The 13,707-nt window shown below is 58.4% G+C and overlaps 1 protein-coding gene across 6 annotated transcripts in view; it reads right to left on the bottom strand.

Moving 5' to 3' along the window:
* DPP9 (dipeptidyl peptidase 9) overlaps positions 1–13,707 on the bottom strand; it is a 72,770-nt gene that overhangs the window by 19,137 nt on the left and 39,926 nt on the right. For 5 of the 6 annotated variants that reach the window (XM_029050577.2, XM_029050574.2, XM_029050576.2 and 2 more), the window contains 8 exons: positions 12,386–12,651; positions 10,191–10,303; positions 7,817–7,990; positions 7,513–7,681; positions 6,305–6,418; positions 5,734–5,862; positions 5,461–5,522; positions 4,398–4,498 (listed from right to left, as the gene is read on the bottom strand). In XM_029050577.2, coding sequence (XP_028906410.1) covers positions 4,398–4,498; positions 5,461–5,522; positions 5,734–5,862; positions 6,305–6,418; positions 7,513–7,681; positions 7,817–7,990; positions 10,191–10,303; positions 12,386–12,651 — 1,128 coding nt within the window. Of the gene's footprint in view, positions 1–4,396; positions 4,499–5,460; positions 5,523–5,733; positions 5,863–6,304; positions 6,419–7,512; positions 7,682–7,816; positions 7,991–10,190; positions 10,304–12,385; positions 12,652–13,707 lie in introns of those variants that run through there. The other variant, XM_039910205.1, reaches the window with a different exon arrangement.

Here is a 13,707-nt window from a genome sequence, read left to right as displayed (position 1 = left end):
TTAACAATGACTACTAAATTTTTTAAGCGCTAACTACGGGCCCAGCACCGTGCTCCATCCGAAGTACGCAGCTCAGGCCCAGTTCCTCTGCCACCCGGGCCTCACGGTCTCGGAGGGAGGGAGAGGGAGCAGATGAGGAGTTCGGGTCCAGAGAACTCAATGATTTGCCCAAGGCTCGAGAGGTGTACAAGATAATGGGGGAGTCAGGCTGTGACAGATATGCCTAACATTCAGCGGGAACAGGAGACTAATTACAGACACAACCAGTGATGGCAAAAGTCCCCCAAAAGATTTTTGAAAAAGAAAAATTCAACCCATATGCCCATAAAGGCTGGGGGGAACAGGGGTACGGGGATGGGGTGGGTGGTGACAGCACAGGGGATGACGGGACACCGAGGATGTCACGACACGACAGGGGAGGCAGAGGATGAGGCCTCCTCTGGCTAAATCCTCCGCCTCCCCATGGCGTCCTGTTACGTCATGACATCCTCTGTGTCACGACATGACCTGACACGACAGGGGACGCAGAGGATTAGCCGGAGGAGGCCTCCTGGTAGGAACCTGGCCTCAGCAGAGAGGAACTGCGGTGGCGGTTCAGTCCTCTTCTTTTGAATAGCACTTGTTAAGCACTTACTGTGCGTCAAACAGTGCTCTAAGCGCTGGGGCAGGTACAAGTCAACTAGGCCGGACGCATTCCCCGCCCCGCACGGGGCACACGGTCTAAGGAGGAGGGAGAACGTGAGGAGGATCGGCAGGGATCGGGGTTTGGCGAGTGCGAATGTTCACGGTCACGACCGTTATGCATTCGATCGTTTTTACTGAGCGCCTACTGTGCGCACAGCTCTGTACTAAGCGCTTGGAAAGTACAATTAGGCAACGGATGGAGACAGTCCCTACTATTATTCATCGGTCAGTTGATGGCATTTATTGAGTCCGTACCGTGTGCAGAGCACTACACTAAGCACTTGGGAGAGCAGAATAGGACAGAGTCGGTGGACGCGGTCCCTGCCCACCGTGAGTCAAAGAAGCGCCCGCGCACTTAGGGGACAGAAAACCTTAACGACAACTCAGCCCTTACGTCGGAATGAACTTCCTCCACTTACCACCCTTGGCGCGAAGAAGGGTTCGTTCTCCCTCTACCCATTCCAAGTTTTATCGTCAATCCAGTCCCCTCTCAACCTGCATCTCTCCACACTGAAGAGTCCCATAGCCGCAGAGCGAAACGTGTCCACCCCCGGCCACGGTGGTCGCCCTGCCCTGCGCCTTCCCCGGTCGACAGCCTGCAGCCCGTCCTCTCCATCGGACCGCACGATCCTCCAGGGTGACGACAGCGCGGCGGTCTTCCGCTGTACCTTCCCGAGCCCTCAGCCCAACTAATCCATCGATGGCATTTATTGAGCGCTCACCGTGCGCAGGGCACCGTACTAAGCACCGGGGAGAGTACGATATAACGGTACAGTGCTTCCTACTCAGCGTGGCTCGGTGGAAAGAGCCCGGGCTGGGGAGTCAGAGGTCATGGGCTCGAATCCCGGCTCTGCCACTTGTCAGCTGGGTGACTGTGGGCAAGTCACTTCACTTCTCTGGGCCTCAGTTCCCTCATCTGGAAAATGGGGATTAACCGTGAGCCTCACGTGGCACAACCTGATTACCCTGTATCTACCCCAGCGCTCAGAACAGTGCTCTGCATATAGGAAGCGCTTAACAAATACCAACGTTATTCTTATTACTACTCAGCAGGCACCCAAGAAATACGACTGCCGTTAACCACGACGACGTCGACTGGATCGGGAGTCACAAGATCCGAGTTCTAATTCCAGCCCGACCGCTTGCCTGCTGGGGGACCCCAAGTAAGACACCTAACCTCTCTGTGCCCCTCTTTCTTCATCTGTAAAACGGGGACAGAACAGCCGCTCTCCCTCTTAGACTGGGAGCCTGGGAGGGACGGGGACTGCGTCCGATCTGAGTATCGCCAGAACAGCATGGGAAGCAGCAAGGTCTACTGGAGAGAGGCCAGGCCTGGGAGTCAGGGGACCTGGGGTCTAATCCTAGTTCCACCACTTGTCTGCCATGTGACCTTCGGCAAGTCACCTCGCTTCTCTGGGCCTCAGTTTTCTCAACTGCAAAACGGGGATCCAATACCTGTCCTCCCTCCTACTTAGTCTGCGAGCCCCACGTGAGACACAGGAACTGTGTCTGACCTGACTGATTCGTATCTGATTGATTTGATGGGGGAAGCAGCGTGGCTCAGTGGAAAGAGCCGGGGCTTCGGAGTCAGAGGTCATGGGTTCCTACTCCATTCTAATCCTCCTTGACCTCTCTGCTGCCTTTGGCACTGTCGACCATCCCCTCCTCCTCCACACCTTATCTCACCTTGGCTTCACGGACTCCGTCCTCTCCCGGTTCTCCTCTTACCTCTCTGGCCGGTCATTCTCGGTCTCCTTCGCCGGAGCCTCCTCCCCCTCCCATCCTTTAACTGTTGGAGTTCCTCAAGGGTCAGTTCTCGGCCCTCTTCCGTTCTCCATCTACACTCACTCCCTGGGTGAACTCATTCGCTCTCACGGCTTTGACTACCATCTCTACGCAGATGACACGCAGATCTACATCTCCGCCCCCGTCCTCTCCCCCTCCCTTCGGGCTCGCATCTCCTCCCGCCTCCGGGACGTCTCCACCTGGATGTCGGCCCGCCACCTCAAACTCGACATGAGCGAGACTGAGCTCCTCATCTTCCCTCCCAAACCCGGTCCTCTCCCAGACTCCTCTATCACCGTCGATGGCACGACCGTCCTTCCCGTCTCTCGGGCCCGCGATCTCGGTGTCATCCTTGACTCGTCTCTCTCTCGTTCACCCCACGCATCCTATCCGTTACCGAGACCTGCCGGTTTCACCTCTACAATATCGCCGAGATCCGCCCTTTCCTCTCCACCCAGACGGCTACCTTACCGTTACGGGCTCTCGTTATATCCCGGCTAGACTACCGTGTCGGCCTTCTCTCTGACCTCCCTTCCTCCTCTCTCGCCCCGCTCCGGTCTATTCTTCACTCCGCTGCCCGGCTCATCTTCCCGCAGAAACGATCTGGGCCTGTCACTCCCCTTCTTAAACAACTCCGGTGGTTGCCTATCGACCTCCGCTCCAAACAAAAACTCCTCACTCTAGGCTTCGAGGCTCTCCATCACCTTGCCCCTTCCCACCTCTCCTCCCTTCTCTCTTTCTACCGCCCACCCCGCACGCTCCGCTCCTCCGCCGCCCACCTCCTCGCCGTCCCCCGGTCTCGCCTATCCCGCCGTCGACCCCCGGGCCGCGTCCTCCCGCGGTCCCGGAACGCCCTCCCTCCTCACCTCCGCCAAACTGATTCTCTTTCCCTCTTCAAAACCCTACTTAAAACTCACCTCCTCCGAGAGGCCTTCCCAGACTGAGCTCCTCTTCTCCCTCTACTCCCTCTGCCACCCCCCCTTTTACCTCTCCGCAGCTAAACCCTCTTTTCCCCTTTTCCCTCCGCTCCTCCACCTCTCCCTTCCCATCCCCACAGCACTGTACTCGTCCGCTCGACTGTATATATTTTCGTTACCCTATTTATTTTGTTAATGAATTGTACATCGCCTCGATTCTATTTAGTTGCCATTGTTTTTACGAGATGTTCTTCCCCTCGACTCTATTTATCGCCATCGTTCTCGTCTGTCCGTCTCCCCCGATTAGACCGTGAGCCCGTCAAACGGCAGGGACTGTCTCTATCTGTTGCCGACTTGTTCATCCCAAGCGCTTAGTACAGTGCTCTGCACATAGTAAGCGCTCAATAAATACTATTGAATGAATGAATGAATGAATGGGTTCGACTCCCGGCTCCGCCACTTGTCAGCTGTGTGACTGCGGGCAAGTCACTTAACTTCTCTGTGCCTCAGTTACCTCGTCTGTAAAACGGGGATTAACTGTGAGCCTCACGTGGGACGACCTGATTACCCTGTATCTACCCCAGCGCTTAGAACAGGGCTCTGCACATAGTAAGTGCTTGAATACCAGTATTACTAACGTGATTATTTGTACCTATCCCAGGGCTCAGAACAGCGTGGGACGTATATACGCGCTTAATATAAAATACCCCAAAAAGCCCACCTAGAAAGTGCTCAGTGCCACCATCATCATCATCATCGTCATTATTATTCCTGAAAACTCCAGCGGTACACACCTTGGTTTTAAATGGTCCCCCTGAGGGCCCCCAAAGCCCCAACCCCTTTTCCACCCAATATCCACTTAGAGCATCCGGACTTAGATGGAGCTACCATGTCTCCGAGGATGCCAGTACGTTGAGCTGCATGGACCTGAGAGAGGGCGGAAGAGAGAGGGAGGGAGAGAGGGAGAAGAGGGAGGGAGGGAGAGGGAAAGAGAGAGATAGAGATACGTACTATTTGCCATCCCGTGTCCATCCGGCCCGGGCGATATACTCCACGGTTGGGAAGAGGGTGGTGAAGGGCTGGACCAGTTCCTTGTCCTGAACGCCCATGATCTAAAACCAAATGGCAGAGCGGGTGAAACAGAGCGGCCCGCACCCGTTTCCCCGCAACCCCGCTCCGGGGAGGAACCGGTCACACCGCGAGCCTCGGTAGCCCTCAACCCCAAACCGCGGGACCAGCGGGACGGGCGCCGCGCGGGAGGGAAAGACGTGCTCCCTGCCCTCGAGAGGCTTTTAGCCTGACAGGGGCGAGAGAGGGAGCAATGAGTTGGCCATAGGGAGCTCGCGAGCGAGGGCCAGTCAGGAGGTTCTCTTGGAAGGACGGAGAGCCCGGGATGGGGCGGAGCGGGAGAAGAGAGCAGACGGGTAAGAGGGAGACAGTGCTGGGGGCTCTGTCGGATGAGAGAAGCAAGAGGGGAGCCACGAGAAGCTTGGGAGGAGGGGAATCATGTCCCCCGAGAACCCGAGCGGTTGGTCTCCTTGCCGATTTCTGCCCCTCGCCCCCACTCCGGCTGCTCTGCGCCAGACCCAAGCCCGCACGGAGGGACAATCGGTAGCTTGGTAGGGAGGCAGGCAGACAGGAAGGCAAGGAGGGAGCCTGGGTGATATCCAACCTCGGAGTCCCCAAACACAGCCCCCGCTTTCCCAGCTCTCACCCCCGAGAGGATCCAAAGAGCTCCATCTCGCCTCCCACTCTTCCTCCCCACGGGGATGGTGGCAGAGGGGTGGCGCAAAATCCCCACTCCAGGGAGGAAGCCCGGCACACGGGGACAGCAGTCGGCCCCAGCGGTGTCCGCCGGCTGCCGTGAAACCCCTCGATCTGCGTGCCCTGGGGAGAAACCATCTCCCAAGGGAGAGCCGGCCCGGCTCCCGTCCAAAACCCCGTCCCTGCACCAGAGTTGGCGGCGGGGCAGGGAATGCTAGTAGAAAGGAGAAAGTGTGGCAAACCAACACGACAGCGCTTAGGAAAACCAAAAATCCTCAACAAATTTAAGGGATCATCACCCCCAGCTCACCTTTCCCTGGCTGTCGGCTTGGAATTCGGCCAGCTTGAGAGAGATCCTGGGGTTTTTGCTACCTGCGGAAAGGGAGGGAGCTGCTGGCATCAGGTTTTAAAAACTTAGCGGGAGCTCGACTGGGTTCCAAACAGAGGGGCGAGGGGAAGGAGGGAGAAGTGTATGTGCGGGTGGTCGGTGTGGGAGGGGAAAGGGAGCGACAGTCCCAGCCGCAAGAAATTCTTCCCACTTGGGCCAGTTACCCCCCTTCCTTTTCCCGATCCCTGGGCTCACCTGTCCTGGGATACCGGTAGGAGTCTGTTTTCCGTTCTTCCAGGGCAGGAGACGGGACATGGATTATTTCCACCTCGGATTCGTCCACCTCCTCGTATAAGATCCGGAGCGTCCTGTGGCCCTCGGTGCCTAGGATGGGAGAAGAAGGGCATGCAGCAAGGATGCCAGCTCCGTGGGAGTGCTAGGGGCCAACGGGTCCCCTCCTTCCCTCCCGGGTCCCCAGCTGGGGGGCAGAACGAAGCCGCCTTTGCCGCCCTTGCGGCCGTCTGGGCCGAACTCCCACCCTCGCCTCCCGGGGGCTCCGACGAGACCCCAGAGCTCCCAGGCGGGGCCGGAGAGACCTCCGTATCGGGGCCCCCCGGCCTGTGCCGGCCCTCTTCCCGTCGGTTCCCTGGGCCGCGATTCCACGAACCTAGAACTCTGTGGAGGCGGACCGATTGGGGGGCAGGGGGAGAGGGAGGGGGGACAAATGTAAGCAGACTGCACCCCACTCCCGCTTGAGGGCACAGTCCAAGCTGAGGCCTCGGGATCACGGCGGGGAGAGAGCGTCTCCGGTCGGGAACCCCCTCACCTTCCTTCGAAGCCGTTGGGCACCACCAATAGCCAGTGAAACGATCGAACTCCTCCTGGATGACAAAGGTGGCCACCCCAGCGGACCTGGGGTCCTCAAAGACGTTCGATAAACCTGCGGGGGTGGGGGAGCAGAGGGGTCAAGAGACAGTCAAGCCCACCGCCATCATCGTCATCGACGGCATTCACCGAGCACCCGAGAACGCTCAGCTGAAGTAAAAGAAATGGGTATGGGCTGGGCCCCGTAAATTGCCTAACACACCACTGGTAAAAGGGTAAGAGCAGAAGAACAAATGATTAAAGCCAAAATATTGGCTCAATAAATGATACGTTGATAAATCAATCAACGGCATTTACTGTGTGCACGGCACTGGACTCAGCGCTTGGGAGAGGACAATAAAACTGTTGGCAGACGTGATTCCCCGCCCTCGAGGGGCTTACAGACGAGCAGAAACACGAGCGCCAAGGGGCTGATACCGATAAGTCTCCTGGACGGTGAGCCCGTTGTTGGGTAGGGATCGTCTCTATCCGCTGCCGAACCGTACTTTCCAAGCGCTTAGTACAGTGCTCCGCGCACAGTAAGCGCTCAATAAATACGACTGAATGAACGAGTACGACAGCGTGACCAAGGGGCAGAGGGGAGTCTATACGGGGAGGCCTCTTGGAGGGGCTGGATTTTCAGAAGGGCTCTGAAGGCGGAGCAAGATGTGGCTTGGCGGATTTGAAGGGAGAGGGCATATTCCCGCTAGGGGTAAAGGTCTGAGCAGTGAGTTGGAGTCAGGAGTCAATCACTCGGTGGTATCGCCTGAGCACCGACTGTGTGCGGCGCACTCTACTAAGAGCTTGGGAGAGGACAATAGAGTCACGAGGGAACGTGTGGTTAGGAGGCCGGCTTGGGAGGAATGAAGAGCGCAAGCTGGGACGAGGCGAGGAGCCGAGGGATACGAGGGAGACGGCCGGGGCGGACCCTTGAAATGGACGGTCAAGAGGGGAATCTGACGGAAAGAGAAACGGACGCCACCGGCGAAGGGAGCTGGGGTGGGGTTGGAAATGAGCGGACAGGAGAAGAGCCCCTCCCCTCCTCACTAAGAGACCCCCGGTGGGAAGGGCGGGGAAGCGGGGGCCACCCCGTGGGCCTGGTTGGACGCCGCGGGGCAGAGCGCTCACCGGTCCCAGGACTCCACGCTCCCATCTGGGGACCGTCCCTACCTTTATGACAGTGAGTCATCCGGCGCTCCTCTCCCGTCTCGATGCTGGCCACCCACAGATCGTTGTTATTGATGAAGGAGAAGAAAGAGGGATCGGCAGGGCAAATCTTGGGGTCCATCCGAGGGCCCAAACACTGCGTCTTTATTTCCAGAGGCTTCATGGGGGACACCTGAGGGCAGACGAGCACGAATCGGGGGTGGGGGAGGAGGAGGGTGCGCGGCTCTGGCCAAACCCTCCGTTCCTTGCCCAGGTGGAGGGCTTTACCCTGAGGGACGGGGCCACTCCGTCGGCCAGAGGGACTCACCATAAAACCATTCTTGCCGCCATCTCGGCAGTGAAAAAGGCTGTTGCTGGCCTGGAAGAGGAAGAGGCCGCTCTCGCTGTGAAAGTCGTAAGACGTGATCCCGAAGACTCCGAGACGTTTACGTTCTCTCAGCAGCTCCTCCTCCCTGGAGTACATCCCGTGGTGCGGGGTAGCCTAGGTGGGAATCGGAGAGGGCGAAGGCCAGGGCCCTTAGGGCGCGGAGAGAAGGGGAAAGGGGAAGGGGGGCCCGAAGACCAGAGCGTCCTCTGGAACGGAATCAACGCCTGGTGAATACAGGGCCGCGGCAAGACGGGGAACGAATACCAGCCTGGAGGACTGAGGCATCAGCAGCCAAGTAATAACTCACCCCCAGCCCCGACCCTCCCCCGCTTCTCCCCTCCAAACCACCAGCCTGGAGTCTCCGAGCACTGGGGTAGGCGAATACTCTCCCTTGTCTTTGTTTGAGTCCCACTTCCGGCGTCTATTGCTACCTCTGGCTACGGAGGCGGGAGAATCCCAGCCCCCGCCGTGGACAGGAAAGAAGTCTTCGGCCTCACCCAACCCGGCCCCAGCCCAAGCTGGGCTCTGGGGCCACGGGCTTCTGAACTGGATCTAGGTGGAGGCAAGAGCCTCTCTTCCGGAGGCTGAGGGGACAACCACTGGGACCCACACGCACGCTCAAACACCCGGTGCATTTCTAGCAGTGCTCTTCCACCGCCCTCACCCCCCGCCGGGTTCCCAGAGGCCCTAAGTGGGAGGAGGTTGAAGGGAGAAGCGGGTGCCCAGGGCCCAGATCCAGCCCAATCTTGGCCCGGTTTCTCTTGGCTCCGACTGTAGTTTGTGCAGGCCCCAAACAAGAGCGCCTCCCTCTCCAACCACGTTTCCCTGGGGACGATGGGCCTGCTGCCATAGGGACTCCCGGCCCTAGGCAGCCCCACTCCAACGCTACCCTTCCCCCCGCCCCCCACCCAGCTGCCCACGGCTTTGGTGAAAGACTCCACTCCCCCGACTTACTTCCAACTATGAAAGAGTCAAAGAGTTTCTCTGTACTGGACCCACAGCTTCTACAACACTCCCTCTCTCTGTTCCTGCTTTGTGTGTGGGTCGGTCTGTCTGCCTGTGCCTCTATCTCTCCGTCTCTCTCTCTCTCAGTTCAAGCTTTTATCCTGAAATAGAGAGCCAGCTTCGGGGACTCCAAGACCTCTTTCTAACACAGGAGAGATTCTTATCAATCCCGAACGGTTCAGTGTCGACCCGACTTAGGAAGCAGAGAAATGGACAAGATGACCTTTAATGGGTAAAATGTCTACGGGAAACATAATGCTTGACAACAGCACCTGCAGCCACCCCTCTTCCTTCTTTCTTTCTTTCTTTCTCTCTCTCTCTCTCTCTTTCTCTCTCTCTCTCTTTCTTTCTTCCTTCCTTCCTTCCTTTCTTTCCTTTCTTTCTCTCTCTCTCTCTCTCTCTTTCTTTCTTCCCCCCCAGCCCCTCTCTGCAGTCAGGTCGAGGAAGCTGCCCGGTCTCCCCTGACTTCCCTACAGACCTGACCGATCGCCTCCAGTCACCCGCTCACGCCCCCCAGCCCCGGCAGGGAGCTCACGAGGTGATCCGTCGCTGTTTTATCGAATCGCTCGCTTCGGTTTTGGAGCATTTCCACCTAGGCTCTCATCCTCCGACCCGGTGTATATTTGGCCATCCGTGTCCATCTGACTGTAAGCTCAGCGAGGGAGGGGGCTGTATCTTTGATTTCTGTTGTCCGTCCCCCCACCCAAGAGCCCGGGGCGGCACCTTGCACACAGGGAGGCCGCTCGAGGCCGCTGGTGGCGACAAGGAGCTCCTCGTGGGCAGGGAACGTGGCTACCAACTCTGCCGTCCTGGACTCTCCCGAGCGCTTAGTTGGGTGCTCTGCAAGTGGTCGATTGAGACCAGTGATGGATCGATTCTTCCACCTGGTCCTTGCTTTAAAAATGGGAGCCGGCCACGCCCCGACCAAGAGCTCTTAGAGCGGCCGCATACTAATCTCTGTGTACACAGCAGAGGGAGGGTGTGTGACTGCCCCCCACGTACCTGGTGCTCTGAACCCTATTCTCTGCATAGCTTATAGACAGAAGGAGGCGGTGTGTGACTGTGGGGGTGGAGAGGGAAGAGATGTGGTGGCGGGGAGGAGTGGGTAGGGCCTCTTTCTAGAGCTGGCTCAGGTTGGCCACGCCTCCCCTGTGACCGCTCCATGCCCAACGTTATGATTCAGCCCCCCCCCAAACCAATCTGAGGGCCCTCTCTGACCTTCCACCCAGCCCCAGCCGCTCACTGTCCTGAGCCGGAGGTCCAACCCGCCTCACTTTGCCCAGGGCACCTCCATCCCCTGCCAACCCACCTGAAAATGATCCAGCATCTGTTTCCACGATAAGAGCAGCAGGGCTTCTTTCTGCACCTTCTTGGGAATCTCGGAGTACAGGAGTGAGTTCTCCCGGCTTCCATAGGGCATGCCTGTTTAAAAGGAAGAGCAACTCAGGGGCCCACCTCTTTGCGGAAAAAGAAAAACCTCCGGGGGCCCGACTCCTCTTGACTGGGGCCTGGGGATCCCGCTGGCAATCCTCCTAAGAGGGAGGGTCAAGCGGGGCGGGGGAGGAGCGAGGGCCAAGGGGAGGGAGAGAGCAAGGGAGGCCGGTCGCCCACCTCCCGCTCCCCGGCACCCGTTCAGCCAGGGTGGCAGGCCCCGGAAGCCAAAACGTTCAGAGAGAAGCGGGTGACGCGCGGAGAGCAGGTGTTCTGCCGAGGAGCCACGAGAGTCAGCTGGGCCTGGGGGGGGGGGGGGGGGGGGGCCTAGTGGCAAGAACCCAGGCGTCGGAGGACCGGGCTTCGCATCCCGGCTTTGCTCCCTGCCTGCTGTGGGACCTGGGACCGGTCACTTCACTTCCCTGTGCCTCGTTGGGAAAAAAGGGGTATAAAGACTCATTTTCCCTCCTACACCTAATAACTGTGGCATTTGTTAAGCGTCGTGTGCCAAGCACCGTACTAAGCGCTAGACTGGGAACCTTGGGTACGACAGGGACTGTGCCCAACCCGGTGATCTGGTATCTACCCCGGTGCTAAGTACGGTGCCGAACAAATAACACGATTCCGATTATTCACTCTCTGAGGCACACCAGGAAACTCTGTCCCGCGGAGCGGAGAAAGGATGGCGGTGCTCCCCCGTTATGTTTCCCCCTCATTTTAAAAGCGCCGGGGGGGGGGGGGGGGGGGGCGCATAAGGTAGGTGGATGGGTGGGCAGGCGGCAAAGACGCTCCGGGAAGCATCTCACGAGCAACGCCGGGACGATTCGGTGGCCGAAAGCGGAGTGGACTGAAACCGAGCACCGGCCTTCTGTCCGGACGAGGCCCTGTCCCGGGGGGAAAGATCTAAGCTCTCCCAACAGGAAGCAAAGTAAGCACCTTGCTCTGGTCTTTCGATAGGGACAGAGTCCGCCTCGCTCAGGGCAACCATCGTCAACCGATAGGCTACCGCTAGCCTCGCCCGCCCCACCGGCCGGGCTGGGCTCATTCTAACCCCACCCCTGCCAGGCTCTCTGGGAATAAAGAAAGGGCTGAAGCCCAGTTACAAGTCACAAGAGGGATGACATTGTATTCCATCAGCTGGCTGGCCATGAGAGTGAAATCACTTTCGGGGCTGGAATGTCAACTCCCAGAAATGCTAAAGTGAAAGTCAGAAATTCCTAAAACGACAGTTCCCATGGTCGGAAGATTTCATCTGGGTGGAGGAACCGCAGCGCGGCCTAGTGGAAAGAGCACGGGTTGGGCAGTCGGAGGCCCCGGGTTCTACTCCTGGCGCCGTCGCGTATCTGTTGTGTGACCTCGGACGAGTCACTTAACTTCTCTGTGCCTCAGTCCCCTCATCTGCAAAATGGGGATTCAAAACCCATTCTCTTTCCTGCTTAGACCGGGAGCCCCATGTGGGATCTGTTTATCTTGTATCTACCCCAGGGCTTAGTAGAGTGCTCGGCACATAATAAGTGCTTAACAAATACCACAGTTATTCCTACCATCATCTTCCGGAGAACATCCGATCGCGAGCAAAGCCACGGCAGGCTCCTCTGGGCCCAGGAATCTGCCGCCTCCGACAGTGGTGCGGCACGGGGGCGCTCGGAGGGACCGCGTGACGGGGACCCACCCGGACCCCCCCGTCTTCCGGGGGAGGGTCAGACGCTCCTCCACTTGCCCCTTTGCAGCCCTACATTTTCCCAAGAATGTTTATCCCAAAATCGCCCATCATCCTTTGATGAGTCTGGCCACAACTTCATACGTTGACCCCGCTCTCCCTTCCCCCTCTGGCTGGGTTTCAGAGGGTGTTCGAACCAGCAAAATGTACAGGGCTTTCTAAAATCAAGGATGTACTCACTCCCCTACCGGAAAACTCGGGAGAAAACACACATTTACAGACACACACACTCTCTCTCACACAGACACAGACACACACACACACACACACATATACACAGGCTCTCATGCACTCACTCTCTCACACACACACATACGCACGAGAGAGAGAAAGTCTGATGGAATCGGACGTACCCAGGTAGTACAGGCGGTGCGAGTGAGGGCCCGACTCGTCCGTTTTCTGGACAAACTGGAACTCGTGGGGAGCCTTGTTCACGATGAAGCCCGAGTACTTCCTGCTGCTGTGAATGATGTCCCGCAGCCCATCCCACGAATGCTTCTCCACCTGGAAACGGGACGAGGGCGGCAGCGGGGGCTCCTCCATCTCCACTGTACTGGGCCGGTCGGTCAGGGTCTCCACAGCAGTCATCCTTCCCGTCCCTTCCGAGCTGGCGGGGAAGCTGCAGGATTATAGCGGGGCGGAGGGGTGGGCACGGGGGGGGGGGGGGGGGCCGGGGGCGGGGAGGGGTGGTGTCCCCCAGGAATAGCGGGACTTCTTTCTGCACTCTTCCGGGTTCTGAGTAGAGCAGGAAGGAGCGCTCCTGGCTGCCGTACAGCAGGGCTGTTTGAAAGCCCAAGAAACGCATGTGTTTTCCAGAAATCGACCGGATAATTCAGCCCACATGAACCCCCAGCCTTCCTCCCCGCCCTTCCCTCAACCCCCGCCCCGGCCCCAGGACCCAGGCAGAAATTCAAGAGGCCCACAGCTTCAGGGGGAGACACCTTCCCCTTCTCTAGAGCCCCCTCAAAAGCCGCTCCCTCCCGGAGGCCTTCCCCGGCCTCTCTTCCGCAACCTCTTCCACCCCGAGCACGCACGCACGCCTCTTTACTTCCCTGTGATTGATCGAGTCATCCCTTTCGTTCATTCGGTCGTATTTACCGAGCGCTTACCGTGCGCAGAGCGCTGCACTAAGCGCTTGGAAAGGACGATTCAGCAATAGAGAGAGACGACATGACTCCTGCCCACACCAGACTTACAGTCCAGAAGGGGGGAGACGGACATCAAAACAGGCGAAACGGGTATCGACAGAAATAAATAGAATTATAGGTGTATACACATCGGAGCAAGTAAACAGGCATCCGTATAAACAAACAGGACCATAGATATGTACACATATACACAAGTGGTGTGGGCCGGGGGGGGGGGGGGGGGGGTAGAGCAAAAGGAGCGAGTCGGGGCGACACGGAGGGGAGGGGGAGCTGAGGAAAAGGGGGGCTTAGTCCGGGAAGGCCTCTCGGAGGAGGCGAGCCTTCGGTAGACCCTTTCTGTCTACTGTTTCTATCGACTGTCTCCCTCGGCTGCGGCACCGTCAATTTACACCTTCCGCCTCCCCCACGAGACCGTGTGAGCACCTCCGGAGAACGGGGATAGTGCCTTCTCATCTCACGTCTGCTTCCCAGGTGCCACTTGAACGCCCCACACCTGGTGGGCGCCCAGCACGTTGGAGGAGACAGAT

This window comes from Ornithorhynchus anatinus, chromosome X1 (genome assembly GCF_004115215.2).
Source record: "Ornithorhynchus anatinus isolate Pmale09 chromosome X1, mOrnAna1.pri.v4, whole genome shotgun sequence".
NCBI lineage: Eukaryota > Metazoa > Chordata > Mammalia > Monotremata > Ornithorhynchidae > Ornithorhynchus > Ornithorhynchus anatinus.
The sequence above is the reverse complement of the archived record's forward strand: the minus strand, read 5'-3'. Positions and strand labels throughout refer to the sequence as shown.